This window comes from Centruroides vittatus, unplaced genomic scaffold (genome assembly GCF_030686945.1).
Source record: "Centruroides vittatus isolate TY-2023 unplaced genomic scaffold, ASM3068694v2 scaffold_2931, whole genome shotgun sequence".
Lineage (NCBI taxonomy): Eukaryota > Metazoa > Arthropoda > Arachnida > Scorpiones > Buthidae > Centruroides > Centruroides vittatus.
Genome location: NW_027122696.1, coordinates 436,096 through 456,159, shown reverse-complemented (window position 1 = coordinate 456,159; position 20,064 = coordinate 436,096). Strand labels below are relative to the sequence as shown.

The 20,064-nt window shown below is 30.2% G+C and overlaps 1 protein-coding gene across 1 annotated transcript; it reads right to left on the bottom strand.

The window, feature by feature from the left end:
- Positions 1–8,271: 8,271 nt before the first annotated feature.
- Positions 8,272–19,138, bottom strand: LOC136987977 (alpha-tocopherol transfer protein-like). The gene is made up of 5 exons (XM_067285747.1): positions 19,023–19,138; positions 17,072–17,314; positions 12,873–13,066; positions 9,789–9,902; positions 8,272–8,466 (listed from the first exon to the last, which is right to left on the bottom strand). Exons 1-5 carry the CDS (start codon positions 19,108–19,110, stop codon positions 8,281–8,283), a joined length of 825 nt encoding a protein of 274 aa, XP_067141848.1. The 5' UTR covers positions 19,111–19,138; the 3' UTR covers positions 8,272–8,280.
- Between the last annotated feature and the right edge of the window lie 926 nt (positions 19,139–20,064).

The following is a 20,064-nucleotide window of genomic DNA, read 5'->3' as shown; positions in this document are numbered from 1 at the left end:
AAAACTAAAGTTTAGGTAGGTTAAAACAGCAAAATTTATTGTTGAATTTTTTGTTTACTACAGGGATTCGTTTCTATTATTTTTCAATATATTCTTTTTAATAAATTTACTTTTCACTTTTGTTTTTTCTTCTAACTCTTATCTGCACACTTATCAACTTTATATCAATCTCTATTTTTTAACATGCCACAAATGAGACTTTAGTTTTACTTCAGAATATTTATCTCAATTATCTAATAAAAAATTACCTCTTATTCTGCTTAATAATATTTTTAATATTTTTTTTTCATTTGACACTAAATCCTGCTTTTTATTAGCGTAGAAAAGAATAATTGATTACATCTATGGTTTGTTGTAGCAAAATTATATTACAATTACGCCATATTCCTGTCAAGCATAGGTTTGCGAACAACTTTGTTGAAATTTTGATTTTAAGACGTGATTTTGTCTTTTGTCTTTAATCTAATCATTGAGAATCTGAAACAATGTCATGAGATATCTAGCAAGACTAAGCATGGCCCAGGTATATGTGATCCCAAGGATTTCAAATAAGGGATTTTAAAATTAACGTTAATTGTTTGTTCAAAATAAAAATGTCCCTGATAAAAAAAACGGAAAATCAGATCGGAGGTCACCTGTTGTAATAACAAGTCAGTTGTAAAGTTGACACTTAGCTGTCGAAAATGCTTTGTCATCATCAACATTTGACGATCGCGTGACCCCTTTTCCATGACAATACTTTAAAAGCGAGAGCAACTGGAAGCTCGGGGCGATTGTCGTAGGAAGTTATAATTGGTGATAGTGCCACCTCGACTCCTGGACCTCCATACAGCAGACCCAATCCAGCTAAAGAGAAAAGACACCGGTTGGAAGATACCAAGAACTTCTACTGCTTCCATGCACACATGATAGTCATATACTGCTTTCCATATCTCTTCTTAGAGGTATTTCGGGGCTAAACTTTGTAAACTTTCTCTGTCGTATGCAGATTAGGCACGCGACATAGTTTCGAGATTAGTTGCCAATTTTGTGTAAATAGTATAGCGCATAATCGCATTTTACCTTAGGATTTATATAGCCTCCTCAAATCTAGATTTAGTTATTCAATAAATGCTTAGTTATTTTGCTAAACCTGTCTCCTGTCACTCCAAACCACCTGACTACGTGCTCACCTTTCTCGCCACTCGATAAAAAGCCATTTGAAATGACAACGTGAGCGGTCTTTGCAGACTGTTGCCAAGTAAGTGGTCAGTAGAAATTAACCCCAAAGAATCTAGCAAATAGAAGAAAGGAAACAGTGGGAACGCACACGTTCTAACCTAATCTAACCTATTCTAATAAATTACCATAATTATTAACAAAAAAATTATTAGAATAGGTTAGGTTAGGTTAGAACGTGCGTCCCCACTGTTTCCGTTCTTCTATTAGATGGAATCACAGACCAGTCGCCATTTTGGAACCATAGGTAACATTAACCCCGATTCTAATGAAGATATGAAACATTACTTTCTCCATATAGTGACCCACTGAATATTTTATTAAAACAAAAACAGCATAAATTCTTTCAATGTGTAAATTTCCCTGAAAAATCTAAGAAATTTTTGACAAATAGCACATACTTTCTTAATTTTCAATATGGATGAACAAGTTCGTTCTCGCACACAAAAGCACTAACATTTGTACATACAGAAAATCCCCGAAGTTTTTTGCATTCTTTGAAGTTTCACAGACTCCCAAAGTTCTAAAATCTAAAAAACAGTAGTGTCGGATTTTGATTGATCACATACTTTTTTATTTTATTTATAATCACGATAAAGTAGTAGCTTTATTTTTATTTTTTTATAATGACGACAGAAATAAATATATTTGAGCGTTTTCTCACGTGTATATCTTTAAACTAATACTTCTGACATAACCACTTTGTATTGAATTACAATATCTTTCTAAAATAATATGTCCACAGATATAAAATAGTGAAACCAAAACGGGATTGGTCTTTAAAGTTATACGTGAATGGCTCATATATTGGCATTATTGGGCAATTGGCTAACAATGTAAGAAATGGTAGAATAATTTATTTTTTACTGAAGTAATATATATAATAATTAATCTTTAATTTTAAGTTATCTAAAGACATACATTAATAATTGACTTAGATTTTCATAAATTATTTAAAACCTAATTTAACTATATATTAACGCTTTTTTGTAGACAGCAGACGTATGTCTTCTATATGCTACAATCAAACACGACAGAATAGAAGTTATAGAATACTCTTCTGTTTGTAGTATTTATGAAACCGTGCCGGTGCTTATTCTGCAACTTGAACAAAACTATATGGTGTATTTTCTCGGACACATGGCAAATTTCATCACTAATTCCTCTTCAGTTGACTGAAGAGGAATTACTGATGAAATTTGCCATGTGTCCGAGAAAATACACCATATAGTTTGTGTTCAAGTTGCATACTCTTCTGTTGTTAAAATGAATACTATAAACTTTTTTATTAAACGAATAGAAATAACGCCTGGATGGAATGCAATTTTCAAACTTTTTTCAACTCAAGTTAATGTTATACTTACGCCATTTTTTTTCTATCTTTATTAAATTTTATTAAAAACAAATTGTGAAAAGGCAAGGTAATTGTTTTTTTTTTCTTTTAAATATTTCGTCCTGGATTTTAAACTTTATTATATCATTTATTTAAAATCTTTTTTCAATTATAATATTTAAGTAACCGTGTTACATTATACCTATTGACATTTAACATTTTTCCAGTTTGTCAACTAGTGAAGTAAGAAATCCACACAAGCTTTTAAATATTTTAATTTATTTTTTATTTGGTCATATTAAATAAAAAACAGATAAAGAAGGTCTTTATCGATGATGTAAATAAATCTGAAATGAATACAAAACCTTACTATAAATATTCTAATAATCATTAAACATATTTATACTCTATTTCATTAAAGGTCTGGTTGGCAATAGCAACGTCTATTATTTTGGTTACATTTATTCTTCCTCCCATAATAAATTACGAATTAAACAAAAGAAAAATTTCACGTCGCTGGACAATGAAGACAAGTTTCTTGTTTCTATTCTCTTCTTTTACTAATCAAGGTATAAATTTTCAATGACAATTTTACGCATTAATTTCAAGCACTAGATTCATGTGTTTATTTTTCAGGATCTGACACAAGTTACACAAAACGAATGTTTGCGCGAATTGCGATTGGAAGTTGTTTAGTAACAATTTTCATATTAACATTTAGTTATAGCGGAACATTGACTTCTCATTTGACTTCTCCAGGTGAAGAGCCCGTGCCCAAAACATTCGCAGAATTAGTTGATTATGTAAAGAAAGGAAAGATCGCTTCTGATACTCATGATTCCAGTGCTGTTTACCGTCTAATAATGGTGAAATAGTTTTTGTATTATTTTATTTGTTAATATAATCTTGTAGATAAAATGTAAAATAAGGAATACAGTTTAGTAATGTAAAATTTTAACATTATAATTTTATAGAATTCTGATAAAGGATTTTTTAAAGACCTAAAAGATCACATGATAGCCAACAACAACTTTTTTAGTAATAAAAATTTTTTGCAACATGCGAAGGAAGGCCGAATTGCACTTCTTTCACATGATCCAGTTATAAAATTTTATACAAGTACAGACGAGGAAAAATGGTTTATTTCTGAGGATTCGATGACATTTATGCCATTTGCATACGTTATGAGAAAAGAATTTCCGTTTAAAAAACAATTTGATTACATATAAACGTAAATTTCAATTTATTTAAAATTTTTCATTTATATAATTCACACACATTTTTAATATAAAAATTTCTGCAACGAGTTGCTTAACAATCCTTGCACTATTTAAAACAGCGTATGCTTTGGCATCTGTTAAGATATTGTATTATTAACAACGTTTATATTTTTAAATCAAAAAATAAAAAAAATTTTAATTTTGAGAGTAGGGATGTGTTTTTGTAAAAAATGATAGATACTAATAACGTGTAAAATCTACATCTTGTCGAGACACACACACTAACATTGTTACGTTCGGAAATTATTCTGGAATGTTTTGCATTTCTCGACGTTTTAAGGTATCGTGTGTCCAAAAATGTAAAATTTTGATCGGGTTATTTTTGTCTGATAGCCATATTTTACCTCTGTTATGCATAACAGCGCCGGGAAAGTATAAACATTTATTGTGTGAAATATATATGTAAATAATTAAAACACAGCTATGTGTACCCCAAAATTATATGTATTTATTATAATATAAAACTATATATTTGAATGGAACATCTCAGGAATGTTTTGTTCTTTTTAATGTTTACATTTTATTATATTTTATTTAAGGTCATCTAATGCACGTACACTTTGAATGTGAAATGAAAACATTCATTGAACGACTATTATTTTGACATTGTCTCAAAACTCGGCTGGGTGTCAGTGGTAATTTATAGGATTGCAATTTCCAAATTGAAGTCGTATAAATTACCACTCGTATCCTTCTGTCTGGCTGTCTATATTTCATTAGATAGATGAAAGTCGAGACCGGATTTGTAAAGCTTTGGGCCGGATGTCCCGATAAACTATACGCAAATTTCTAATAAGAACAGAAAGTTACGTGATTTCCATTGAAAAATTTTCTATACAACGGAGTTAGTATACTAGAATGTCGTAATGACGTGAATTATACATTGTGATAGGGGAAAAAACTTCTCGATCTTAGAAGATTCTGTTATTATGCCTTTGTATCCTTTATCATAGCTTAAATTTATCTTTGTATACTAGTACATTTATCAATTAACAGGACTTATTATACTGGAAAATTATGGATGCAGATATTTAATCTTACTGATCAGAAATAAAATTTTTCATTTAGTTCACCTGTACACATACACTTTAAGCTTGTGTTTCGGACTTGTTTGTCCCTCCTCAGCAGGCATTCAAATAGCACTTTCTACAAATCAATAATTAAAATGTTTGTTACAATTATAAATAAAATTAAAAATATACACATTAGTTCCCCGACAATAAAATAATAAAATTCTTACAGTTTCTGTATTTCCGAACTTCTTTAAAGATTCAAATATACTTGTAATTTACATTAACCAAATAATTCGAAACGTATATCTATTTTTTATATACATTATAATTAATCATGATTAAAATTTCATCTGATAACTTCTACATTGACTACTTGCATTCTGGATTATTCTTTTCTACTTAAACTATATTTACAGTTCATTTTAAATCTTTCCTTTTATGCTTTCACTTCCCTCCCCCTCCTATAGTGTTTCTCCAGGATTGGTGGATTTCCTTCCGGTATTATTGTTTATTCTTTCTGTTTGTCTGTTTATATTTATATGTTCATATAACTGACGTTTAAAATTATTTTCTTCTTTTTTCCTTATTTTAACAGTGTTTCACAACCTTCCTTATTGCAATGTTCAGCCACTGCTGAATTTGCATAATTTCCTTTTATTGCTCTAATATGCTCGCTTAATCTAATTTTTAATTTTCTTTTTGTTTCTCCTATGTATGTTTTTTTTTGGGATACAATTGCAATTAAATGAATACACAACACATTTTCCCTCTGTTATATCATAATTTTCTTCTTTTCTATAACACAAATATTTTTTAGTTGAATTTATTTTACTTTTTTACAACTTTCTTAATTCTTTCAAATAATTTTGGTACATACCGTAATTTAACAAATTTTTTCTCTTTGTCCATTGGTTTTGGATCGGTTGTCATTACGTAATTTTTCATTCCATTTATTTAGTAAACATTTTGGGTAGTCATTTAAAATAAACATCTTAATTATTTCTTCCACCTCTTGTTTTTGCGTTACTATTTCACTTGTTCTTTGTCTTATTTTATTCATATACATTTTAAATATATTATATTTCATACTAACAGGTATAACAGATTTATAATTAATTATTTTGGGTATTCGTATAGGTTTAACATATTTCTTATCTTAAAATCAGAAAACTTAAAATCGAGCTGGGTGGAAAATTTGGATAATGCTATTAGCGAGGTTGAGGCCGAAGTTTTAAAACTTCGGCCTCAACCTCGCTATTATTAATTTAGAAACTAGACTTGAGGATTTAGCTAAATCCTCAAGATTTTACGGTTAAGTTCTCGTCGGTTGAAGGAATAAACCTACAAAATTAACTGGTTGTGATTATAGTGTTTTAAAGCGCAACAATTTAATAATTTCTGGACTACATGAGACTGAAAATGATAAGTTGCAGGTTAGAGATTTAGTGTTAGATTTTTTTCGAAATATATTAAATGTTGATCACCTCAGTTTAGAGCGAAGTCATAGATTGGGTCAACAACGGAATGGTAAAATTAGGCTGATTTTTTCTAGTATTTTTGAACTATGGCGATAAATATAAGATTAAAAGATCGGCTCTTAAAAAATCTGGAATATTTATAATGGATAATTTTCTTTCTCAAATTAGAATTATAAGGAAAATAATTAATAATTTCGCTAGAGAAAAAAATGACGGAAACTTCAATTAATTATTTAAATAATAGGAATGCAGTGATAACAAAATTTATAAATATAATATAGTTTTTAAGGAAACGGAAGAGCAAATTTCAACTTGATTGAGAATAGGCATGTCTGTAGTTTCATGGAATTGTAAAGGTATTGTAAATAAATCTAATTCCTTTTGAAATTTTTTGTGTAGTTTTGATATCATTTTCTTAATGGAGACGTAGTGGAATGATAAAACTGCAATTTACTCTGTTTTAAAAATAAGTATACTCAGAGAGTTTTAATTCTTACAGAAAAATTGTCAATAAATTATGAAAAATTTGTATTAACTGTTTTTGAAAATGAAGTACTTTGCTGCAAGTTTTGAAATTCTGTCCTATTTCAATATTCTAAGACGATGTCATATCTATCTACTATTTTTTCTCTTTTTTTTACAATAACAATTGAAAAAAATAATAAAAGTTTATAAATTGTTCAATAGGATCAGAAATTAAATTAATTTTAAAATATATAAAATACGAAAGAAACTAACAGCCTGTGTCCGACTTTAGTGGTCAATAAAAACATTCAAACAACACTTACATTGAAGAAACAATTGGTTTATTCTTATACTTCAACATACAATTAATACGTAACTTAAAACTTAAGCACGTTCTATCTATAGGAAGATCTGTTTTAGACAAAAGTTACAGAATATGCTGTAAATTCTTTAGTTTTACTTCAAAAACATTGTTCAACAATTTTTCCTATGTATAAAACTTATTCTTTTTAATTATAATTTTCATAGTAATTGTGTATCAATGTAATAAACAAGTGAGTATCTAAATAGGATTAAATGAATTCATGTACGAAAAAATATGTTCGTGCTAAATTTAATGCAAAAAGAGTATTAAAAACCATTAACTAGTTAAAAATAATTAATTGCACGCTTAAATATATATATAAGAAATAAAATACCTAATTAAGATATATCTAAAACACTATATTTATATATAACAATTGAATCTCCAATTGCTGTCACCACCAAACAGCGGTCATTTTTTCAGGAACTTGTTTTCTCTTTTACAATATTGCATACAAAATAAACTGAAAACGACGACTTCATCGGAACAATGGACGTTTGTTTTCATAATACTGTTTTTTTTTCAGAGGTTTTCCTAATATTATCTCTAAATATAACTATTCATATATTTTTGAAAGATTTTAACACATTTTTATAATTTAAAAATTTATATAATTTTCTGACTTATCAATTTTAAATTATACTGTAATTCTTTAAACACAGTAAAGCGCCTTTGAAATAAAATTACTAACATTTTTATTTGAAATTAAAATTTTAAAATTACTCTTATTGGAAATTATTACAATTTGATAACAAAAGTAATAACATGTAATTGAATTTATTATCGTTGGTAACAGTCAAATGTATAAATAAATAATATTTGCCGATAACATTAAAAATAATCTCTAAACATTTTCATTATGTTGGAAATTCCAGAAATATTCATAAGTTTTCAGTTCATTTAATACTTTGTACAATATTTTATCCGTATTCTAAATTATTTAATTAAGTATCGAAGACACCAAAGATCATGATATATAATTGTATTACTTCAAAGACTGATTCTCTTCAATAAGTGTTATATAATTCTTCGATTTCCTTTAAAAAATATAAACTTTTCTTATAAATTTTCGTATTTGTTAACAGTTTATATTAACCAGAGGAATGTATTTGAATTTCTGAAAAAATATTTATTGAACCGCTTCATTGTAGTTTTTCACAAATTCTTCGTTATTTACGTAAAATTCTTCATTTTGTTTTACTACTTCAAAGTATTCACTCATATCGAAATCTGGTAATTCTCCTCCATATTCAACAGGAAGAAATTCTGGATGAATAAATTCATGTAATGACGCCATGTCACTATGTGGAAATATCTGTAAATAAGATATTAAACTTATTAAAAGTCAATAAATAACATGATTAATATTCATTTACTTCTCTAGTTTTTACGTTACAAAAATCACTTCCATGCAATATAACTTTACGACTATATATAAGCTTATTTTTGCCAAAAAAAAACAACTTATTTAGCAATTGCATACAGAGAGAGAATGTTGATAACTAATATGTCGGATTATCTGTGAATGATCCGTTATCTGCTTTTTTATCTTATATTGTAATTATAAATGACTGTTTGAAATTAAATGATAAATTCATAATTTTATGAAGAGTAACTTAACAAGCTGAATTCCTTCTTTGTCATCATCAACAATTACATATTTACTAATTAATGTAATAGCTTTATGATTGTGGAGGAAAATCAGAAAGAGATATTGTATTATATATTTTATATACTCTATACATAAGTAATAATATAACTTTAAAAAATTCAGTGACTGATGCCAACTGTGTACTCTTGTTAGCAGAATTTTTTCTCTGTGCATTACACAGAGAAAAAAATCTATTTATTAAAGCGGGTGTTTTCAGTTATCTATTCGGATACTGTTTCAGTAATTGAATATAATACGTTTGGAATATTTTAGTGAACAGTTTTCAGCAATATCGTCATAAACGTTTGACTCTTGCGTTTGAAAGACGAAAGAAGAAAAGAAAAGGAAAGAAAGGAAATCGAAGGAAAGAAAAAATACTCTTGAGAAAAATGCCACTAGTTAACTAATTAACTGCAACTTTTATTAACAAAACTTTCAGAATATCAAACAATAAGTACAACGATATATTTAATTAAATTAATATTTTAAAAACAATTTTTGTAATTTGTCAATAATGACGCTTTTTAAAAAGAAATGTACCGTATGTTGCACAACTTGGCATATTGTTTCCATAAATAGATAAAAAGTAATTACAGTACAGCATCGATTATCCGACTTAATTGGGGACTGGGGTTGGTCCGATAACTGAAAAGTCGTATAACCGGAAAGTATGAAAAAATACATTATTATATTAGTAGTGTGTTAGGCCTGGTTTAAATACTAGCCTCCGTTTCATGGTAGAGCCAGTGCTGCCAGCTAAAACATGCAAAAATTTAACCAAAATAATATTAAAGTAGCCAAAACATAACCAAATATTGTAGCGAAACATCACTAGCAAACATTTGAATTTGCCGACTAGAACGCGGTCGGTTAACCGATACGTCGGTTAATCGGGGGTCGGATAATCGATGCTCTGCTGTAATTAGTTTAAAATATATGCTTTTTTAAAATACATTTTTTTTTGTTTTAGAAGAAAAAGTACTTACTTTATTTCGTAGCTTTGCTGGAAAAAGTGGCAGAGAAAGTTTCAATAATCCTTTGACAATGAAGTTTAAATTGACGTAATGCATTTCTTTGATAAACAGTTGATTGCAATCATTCTAATGTAAAGAAAAAAAAATTCAATATAGTTAACTAATTTTTTCAATTACTAAATTAAAGGTATATAAATAAAATGGTTTGTGTTAGTTTGGAAGGATTAGAACAAAAGGAGAATTTTAAAAATATACATTTGATTTTAATGTTACGGGAAATTGATATTTTTAAAACTATGAAAAACTATTAAAACCACAGCTTTAAATTTTAAATAAAATATTTATAACGAAAGCACAAACTATCACCTTTATTCCAATTAAAATAAACAAATTTATTATAAGAACAAAAGTTTTTAACTGTTTTTAACAGTTATTCTCAGGTAATGGAACGTTACATAGAACGAGAAATTACTGGTATTTATTCTTACGCTTTCACAATGCCGGGCAACAATTTTAATCATAATTTTAATTCATTTAATTCAAATTACATGCTCTCCATTTCAAGTCAGTAGTGTCGTGCCCCTGTAAATCATACATTTCCTTTAACAAAGGTCATCTATCTAACGCATTTTAGGATAGAATGCTTGAATTGAAATAACAGGATTTTCCGTTTTCATCGGAATTTCCTATATAATTAGACGGGTCTCGGTTGTGTAACTACATTTTCGACATTGAAGAAAGAGAGACGGAAGGACAACAATGGAAATTAATAGGTATACAATTTTTGCGAATTGCATCCCAATAAAATAAAAGAATGATAAAGAAACACATTATCATTTATGATTGTTTTACGCTTGCGGCTACCAGTACGTGTTTAGCGAGTTCTCTTTTATTTAAATTTGGATTTTTGAATTTTATTAAAGTAACGACGAAAAAGTCACACTAAACGCTTTTTAGGAGCTTCCAACGTTAATTGAAAGTAATAACAAAAAATTAATTTTTAATTTGCTTTTATCACTTCTGGTGTTAATTTGTTAATCTACTGTAGTTTATTGTGTAGCAGATTTTATGATATTAGTAATTCTGTTATCAGGTAAGTGGCCAGTAGTAATGTTCAAAATAAACCACTCAGTCGGTTTGACGAAGACACAAATTTATATTTACAGTAAATGTACAAAATAATCCACTTTAGAGTTACAATTAAATATGCACAACCACTAATTCCAACAACAACCGACTATTCCCGTACAAATTCGTCGAAAGAACTCCTTACGATCAAACAGACTTGTAATTAACAAAACCTCCGAGTCAGGAACAAGTTCGTACTCAACCGCGTAACTTCCAACGAGAGAGTTAGTTAGCACCTTGATACCCACGATCCCCCTTGATCCGATCCGATCACCTCCGATCCGAACTCAGCCGATCCTGATACGAACCTACGATACGAGCTTCTGATACCCGCTGAAACTACGGCTTAAATAGACCCAACGTTCGAATCGTCCGCAATCCAATTTGAATGTTCCCGCAACGGCCGCCAACGGTCACTTCCCGCCGGCCAATCGTCCGTCGGTCGACGATTTGAAACTTAACGGTTCTTCCCACGGAATTTCCTAACGGTCGTTTCTACCGCCGATCCTAACGACTTTTCCGTTATGAAAGTTCGTTATAACAACCCAGGGCGGAAATCGCTCGCCTAGCGATTCCAAACCCTACACCAGTCAACACCTGTGTTACGTTCAATTTCAATGTTATTTAAAGTATTCACTAAGGACACCATAAGTGATAACGATCAAAAAACCAAAAATTCAGTATCATAGCTTGTATATAAATAGCATCGATGATATTAAATTGTTAAAGGTTTTGGTGTGGGAAGATACAGAGAAGCCATGTATCATATTCGAGACAGGTCGAATTTAGTAAAGAATTTACTCGTTGTTAGAATTTCTAATTTTTTTAAATCATTACATTGCACGAATTGTACGGCCTATGCTCTGGCTACTGGTGCAGGATACACCCAACACGGTGTTTTAGCCTGACAATTCCTGACTGCATGTCACAACTTTCACCAGCCCAAAGGGATTTCACATCATTCCCTGGCTGTCAGTTTTTTGCCGATCGAACTCTTGTGGTACCTTGTCCGAAGTGAGGTGAACTGGAGACCACCGTCATGTATTGTAGACGATGTGCGCATGAGGTAACGCAGCTTGGCAAGGAATACCTCAAGCAACCTTTAATCGGCTCATTGATAGTATGCCTTGCCGTATAGCGACCTTTACTGAAACCATACTCGTTATGGAATAAACAGGTATCTTTTGCATAACTCTGTTTGTTCTTTTAATGATTTGCATGTTTCTACCACTTTTTCCCATTGTGCAATGTGGTTACAAGCATTCCTCATCGTCATGACCTGACCAACATGACTCTATTGTTAAAATAAAGGTATGATGTCCAGGAGCATGCCGTTACTAATTTGAGGTGGAGAGAATATATTTTAAATTAAATTAATTAAAATTGTGATTGAAAATTGCAGCTCAGCATCATGACGATGTCATAACAAATAACTGCTTTTTTATTTTATTACATTTAAACATTTTTTATTACATTTTATTACATATTTTCGTTCAGTTTTATAATTAATTTTAATAATTTTTATTTATTTATTTATTATTTGTTTACTTTTTCGCAGTTATTGAACCTTTAATTACAAGTTTTTAATTAATTATAACTTTCTTCTTTTGTTACAAAACTATAGAAATTTATTTCTTAGAAACAAAAGATAATAATCTTGAAATTTAGTTTAATTTTTTAGTTCGTTTATTAATTTTTATTTTACAAATTTGACAGCTTTTTAAATTTTAATTATAAGAGAGGGCTTTATTATCGATTGAGTGTCGGGCTACCTATTATCTCTGAAATTAGGACTATGTGGCAAATTTTCATCAAATTCGATCAATCAGATTTTGAGAACGTACATAATTCTGTAATATATATAATAATAATAGATACTTTATAAAGTTCCGCTTCAATAAAAGATATTAATGATTTTTACTTCGAATTTAAACAAATTAAAATGTTAAGTAAGAAGTTTATACTTACACTTAATAAACTCACTATGTTGTGTATAAATTTTGGCGTGTATTCCATTAATTGCTTAAAAGTGGAATTTTTAGTGTCTAAAATTAAAACTATTCCATTTTCTTGACATTGGTGTAAAGTGAAGAGTAAATCTGCTAAGAGGAATGTAACGCGGTAAATATCTATCAAAGGTACTTCTGAAGGATTCCAATGTCCTGTATATTAAAAAATATCAAGAATAAATTAAAATACTCTTATTTATAAGTAAATACAGTGCACTTTTCTTACTCCGAAAGTGAACAAATTTCGAAATTTCATCACATCCTCATTTTCCGGAGGTTCGTCTTAATTTAAGTAATGTCCAGTAGCATTGTGTTTGTTGTACTTTGTGGCTGTTAGCAAGAGTGTGTTCTTGATCAACGTTTATGTGTTGTGGTGTGGTATATTTGTTTTCACATACTCTAATATCTGTGTTGCTCATAAATTGTGTCTATACATTTGTGTAAGCTTCATACTATATTAATCATGATTACTCTGGACATGATACATATTAATTAATGGTTCCTTAAATACTCATTTGGAAAATAGACTCTTGAAATTTCTTGTATTACAGCGTAATATCCAGAGTCTTCAGTATGAAAAGTTGTTTGCCTGTAGTCTTTCTAACTTTATTTTAATTATATAAAACCATGCTAATTCGTATAACTCTGTATCATTATTAGTACGGATTAGCAAAAGTACACTGCATTTCAACTTTATGTTAAAACTACAAAACTAAATCTAAAATTTCATATGTATTACATAAGATTAAGATATGAATACCTTATAATACAGTAGATCTAATTCGCGTATTTCGCAGGTTTGAAATTTGAGTTAAATGTAATTCAACGCTGACAGATAAACAAAATGCAAAACAATGGATATTTACTACCATCGAAATGTTATCTTTGAGAAATAGCCCCATTTAGATGTGAGATACATAAAAAAATCTGGAAAACTCCATGTGATTAGCCTGTTGTTTAGCAGAAACTCACATCGTTAAGTGGTTGTTATCCTCAAACAAAAGGTAAAGATAAAACTAAATTATTTTAAATTCGTTCTACTGCAATTCGCATCGCTGTTTGTTACTTCCAGCTAGAACAGTGTTTCCCAACCTTTCTTGTGCTATGCCCCACCTAAGCCTTTCTAAAATTCTTATGCCCTCCAACATATACGTTAAACTCTTTTGGAAGGTCTCTCGTTGTCGTGTTCGTTGAAGTTTTTTTCTTGCACTTAATTGCCACACTGTTTTATCGTAACCACGATAAAACCCAATCCTTTCACCAGTCTCTTGCACTTTCCAGTCATTGCCAAACGCGACCTGGAACACAACAACTCACGTCTGCCCACCTCGAGGTCTGGGCAAAGAATGTTCTTTCTCCTCTTTCGCCGGCCTCAGGGCCTCGTTCATCTCTTTGTTCTCAGTGGTTCCCAGAGTTGTTAATCCCATCCCAAGAGAAAAGGATTATAAAGGAAAGTTCTAGAAGGAAAGGGAAACAAAGAAAATTAAAACTGACTGAAATCAATATTTACAATAAATATAGCGTACAGCGGCTATATGGTTAACTTAAACTCTAAACAATTTTCGAATTGCCCCCCTTAACAATCAAATTGCCCCCTTGTGGGGCGTGGGAACCACGTTGGGAAACACTGAGCTAGAAGGCACTCTCCAGCATTTTCTTGCGAAGTTTTACCATGTGCACTTCTCTTAGCAGTAAACGAGGTGTTTTATATTACAGTGTCTAACACCAGTGAAAAGATTCTCCTCTTCTACTCAAATATCCTTATTTATGCATCCATTTATGGGTTTGGGTTGCATCCAATTTTGTGTTTGAAAACGTCGTCGATCTACGATGAAGCAGTCATTTCAATCAGGAAAGCTAATTCGTATCTGTATTTAGTAGGATGTGGACGAATTTATCTTACAACCCTCGTCTTCTCCAATCCGAGACAATGAACAACTTTGCCAAATTGCTCAAAAGCGAACATATGGAAGACTCAAATTGCCCGACATTTTCTTTAATCAAAATTTACTTATCATTCGTCTTAGGGAAATCTTTGTTATTTTTTTTAATCATTGTATAATTCGCAATTATATACATATTTCAGATAGTGACGGCAGTGACCGTACGCCAATTCAAAAACTCACTGCTGACTCACGAAACTTCTGGGTTCAATTTCTTCATTTGTGAAGGCCTATATTAATTCTGTATATCTTGTTCGAAACATAATTATTCATTTAAGTAGCCTGTAATATTTCAGCATTTTCAATGAACAGCTTGCCGGGACTCAGGGGACTTTGAAACGTGCAGAAAAAATTTGGGGTTTTTTCTGTATGTATGGAAGTTAATGTGTTGGAGGCAGATTTTGTTCACCCTGTTTGAAGCTAATAACTCCTGTGCCTTTTTGTCAAAAACTTATGAAATTTTGCAAGGTTGTTTGTGTATTGGGAATTGATGCTATTACATTTTAGTGATTAAAGGTTGAAAAGGCGAGGAGTAAAAGGAGTCGTGTAATATCTTCATTAGGATAGGACTTAAAGAGGATTTTATTCGTTATCAGCATTTACAATTTTTTTATAAAATCAATTCGTATCTAAAAATTAAGATTTTTGCCATTTTATAATAATTAAAAATAAAAAATAAATTTAAATAAAATATTATAGCAGATGGCGCCACGAAATTTTGCCAGGAAAGTTAAGCAACTCCTTGCTGGAAATTTTTCTTATGTTTTTCTCACCAGTCAAATTGGAGACGCCCGTACAGAAAATAAACTACTGGATATAGAAAGCTCAAATTTTAAACTTAAGCCTCTATCTTTATTTGTATTGTGATTCCGTGTCAATAGGTCAAAGTTCACGGAGATATAGCTATTTTACATTTCTCGCTTTATTTATTACCTTGGTTCTTCAAAGTGAAATGTAGGAAACGATAATAAAAATCTGTTGTGTACCTCTGTCATGTACGAAGTTTACCTGAACCCTTACTGAGAACCCCTCCCCGGGGTTTTGAGGATGATTAAGTTGAATCTACGGTTCATTGGACTTAAAATCTGACTGTTGAGCAATTACTAGTTAGCATGGAAACCACAAAAAAATGTAATTTTAGAGAAAACAGCGAGATTTGACAGGTTTTATAGACAGCGATAGCTAATTGAATAAACTCACTAAACACTAGAAGTTGGACAGGAGATCGCGTTTAACAAAGTGGCTGGCTACGCAGAGAATTCCGGACTTCATTCACGTGTTTCACACGAAAATAAAGGTCAATTCGCCATAAAAACTTTTCCGAATGATACATTTGGATTGGATTTATAGAATAAGGCAGTGCAACACTTATGCGCAATGCCAAAGGAGGAGTTACTCATTAGGAGAACTTTCCTAGAAAACTGGAAACTGGGCCTGGTTTGGGATTTAGATACTGAAAGAAAGTCCGGATAACTACGTGTAGCCAGATTGTGAGGCCTGAAACCGCGACCTACTACCAATAACCTTTTTTTCCCATTCAGACATTGGTAGGCATACCTCTCCTCACGATAATAAAACTTTTTGTATCGCTGAAGCGTTGCACTGTGTTATTCCATCAGTCTTAATTCAATCCAATTTTCAAATGTTCAAACTATGTATACCTTTTCTGATCGCAATAACATCAGGTGTAATTACAACTTCCATTAACAAGTGTTAAGAAATAACGTATGTTAATGTAAATTAATGAATAACGTATTCTATAATCACTATAAATTATTTACAAGTTAAAAAATAAATTAAAACTACAGTAGAGACTCGTAAATCGGAACCCCGGTAATCGGAATCGCCGGTAATCGGAACGATTTTCAGTCAGACTGTGTCGGGCCGAATCGAACGTTTTTGATACTAGATTTACTTCTAAAGTATAATTTTCATGTTTTTATATTCTTCAATATATTTATTTTGTTTGTACAAAATGAAGAAATAATTTTTAACGATACGATAGCCTCGATTATTATCATAAAAATTTTCGTTAGACTTAAAATCGACGAAAATTCAACACGAAGCGACACGCAAGGGAGAAAAATTTGAACATCGGACAGGTTAATATATTTTTTCGTACATAATCGGTAATCGGAACAAATCACTAATCTGAACAACCCCAGTCCCCAATTGATTCCGATTTTCGATTCTCTACTGTATATAGAAATCTTACCTAATTGTCCTATACAAATAAATCGCCCATTTTGATCAGGCTGAGGTAAAACTTTCATACAATTTGAAGATAAAGCTTTTTCTAACTTCGATGGAAGTAGATTTTTAAAATATGCCGGATATTCTAGTCTTGTAGAATAATAATTCCTAAGCAATTGAAGTGAACCTTCAACATCAAATTTCATCACACGAAGAAATCCAAGAAGAAACATGTCGTCCATTTTGCATTTGATTTTATTTTCAACTGAAAAATTGATTAAAACTTATTATAAAACGAGGCATTTAATAGTAATACTGTTATAAAAAGTATCGTAAGATTCATAACCAAAGACATTTTTACATATTTTCAAAATTATTGGATATTAAAATTACCACTTGATATTTTGAATTATAAATCCTATAATTAACAAGAAATGTTTAATACGAGTATATCTTTATTCTTGACGTGCATACAGATTACTTATTGATGTGTGTGCCGAATTTCATAGAGTCATGCTAGGAAAATGAGATAGGCATATTATGAGTTTTAGCCATAAAATTTCATGTTGACATAAAAATATAATTTCATGCCTATGCTAAGTAATATCAACTGGAATGCATTTTTCACAGCTTAAAATGCAGTACCTTTAAATAATAAAAAGGAACTTATTTAATATGAAAAATTAAATAACTACAGTAACATTTCTGGAATAAAAAGAAATATGAAATCAACAGCCCTCACGTAAAGATAATATCAACTAAAAAAATTTCTTCCTCTCTCGTTGTTGGAGTTACTCCCGTACGTAAACAAAGAAAACAATTATCCCTAATTTTAAAATAAAGAAAATATTGAAATCAAAAAAGATACAGGATAAGCAAGCAATTGTATTAAAATACTGTAACAGAGCAAAAGATTGATAAAGGGAACCAAGCATCAATAAAATGAAAAGGAACAATAGAAGCAGACACTGCATCTTCTGAAGAGATGTGAAATTCGAAACTTGATAACGTAATCGAACCTCGATATCGCGCCCCTCTCATATAATGCTAATGAATATTCCTCTTAAAAGTAAAACTAGGAATGCTTTAGCTTCTGTGAATTAATAAATGTACTGTACAATCTTACATTGTTTAAGGATCGCTTCGTGAAATAACATGACATACACACCCTGAAACTTCGATCTTGTCTGTATACTTCACTGTTTTAGATAACTAATTGTTTGAAATTCTTCGGTTTGGTTTATTTCTTTACGGTAGAGTTACACGTGGTCGATCTGCCGAGAGGGATTTACAGAAATTTCATAAGAAAACAAATGATGGCGCTACATCGAGGTTTGTACCTACTCTAACTGGAATGAAATAGCAAAAGTCTGACGTCAAATTGTACTAATTTCTTATGATACATTTCAAACTATTTTATTAATTCTGTTATTAATTCTGTATTCTTAAACCATCTCCGAATTTAATTCATCAAAGAACGAGTAATTACTTATTGTGACATCAATAGAATGCCGTGTTGAAATTTTTAATCATATTTTCAATTTATTTAATATAAACTATAGGCTTTCTGCATGAAATTACGTGTCTTCGCTCCCCCTCACATCAAACTTTTCCTGTTTGAAACAGAGTTATACCTGTCATCTAATTATCTCATTTCAGGGGAAAATATTCGAATTGAAATAACATAAAGTCTATCTTGATCAAAAGAATCTATACCGTTAATCGGGACCTGGTGTTCCTAATCCTTCCATATCTCGTTCAATATTTCACCTGTTTAACTACATTATTGAGATTTAAGAAGGAGAGGCAGACGAACGGACAGGTGAAACACAGTAGGAATGTATAGGTCTACTTTTTTTTTTTAACTGCAGACGAATTATAGAGAAATATATATTATTATATAAATTTCCCGTCTTAATAATACGTTCGGAATATTTTATATACAGTACGATAAAGTCAATGAAAATACTTACTTATAAGTTTTTTAAAATCTTCAAGAGCATTCTCATCCCAGGGGTAATCTTTACTGTCCTCAGTAAACATTTTGTGAAATGCATCCATCTTAATAATCCCTCAGTTTACTTTTTCTGTCCTGGAATAGATATTATAAGCTGTTTAGATGCTGCTGTAAGTAAATTTTTAATGTGTTTTAAATATCAAATGGGGTTTATTTTTTAAAAATAAAAACACAAAATATATCCAGATAAAACTATAAAAAAAATAAATTCTTACATTACATTTTTAACGTTATCTGCTGGAGATAAATTATATACGTTACGATCACCTTAAATGTTTTTAAATAATTCTTTCAATGGCTTTTAAAAATTGTCTTTAATTCTGGACTAATTTAACTCTGGACTCTAAATTTTTCAAATTTAGAGTCCAGAGTTTTCTCAACTACTCGTAGTAAATTTATCACCCATAAATTTGTACTTTTACGCAATAAATAATTTTAAATACATTTTACCCAAGGGTGAATCATTAATTTTGTGGCCTATAAGTTATTTTCTATTATTTAAATAAAAGTACAAAAATTATTTACGTTTTAACATTATTGTATAAACATTAAAAGTGACTTTCAACGAAGAAAATTAATACATTTTGTGTGTTTGAAGGACAAACTTAAACTGATCGAAACTTTGTCCTTCCAATAAACAAAGATTGTAGAACAGAAACAACTTTATAATGCTATCAATAAATCGATATAAAATATTTATATAGATATTATTTTACTTTTTCTAGATAAATTTTAAAAATATCTCTACATAAATTAGTAAAACTCGTATGTAAATCTGTTACTAAAATCACTCACCTAACTTAATAGAAGCAGAGTTTTGTCTGTCTACTGTTCAAATCAATAAGAATTAACCAGCTGTGCATGTGACTAAAATAAACTGATAACTACTTATACACTAAAATATAAAGATAAATCATAACGATTTGCAATCGCTCATCTGTACAAACGTCACTTCATTCCTGATAACATTAGAAACATAAATAAAGTATCTATTATCA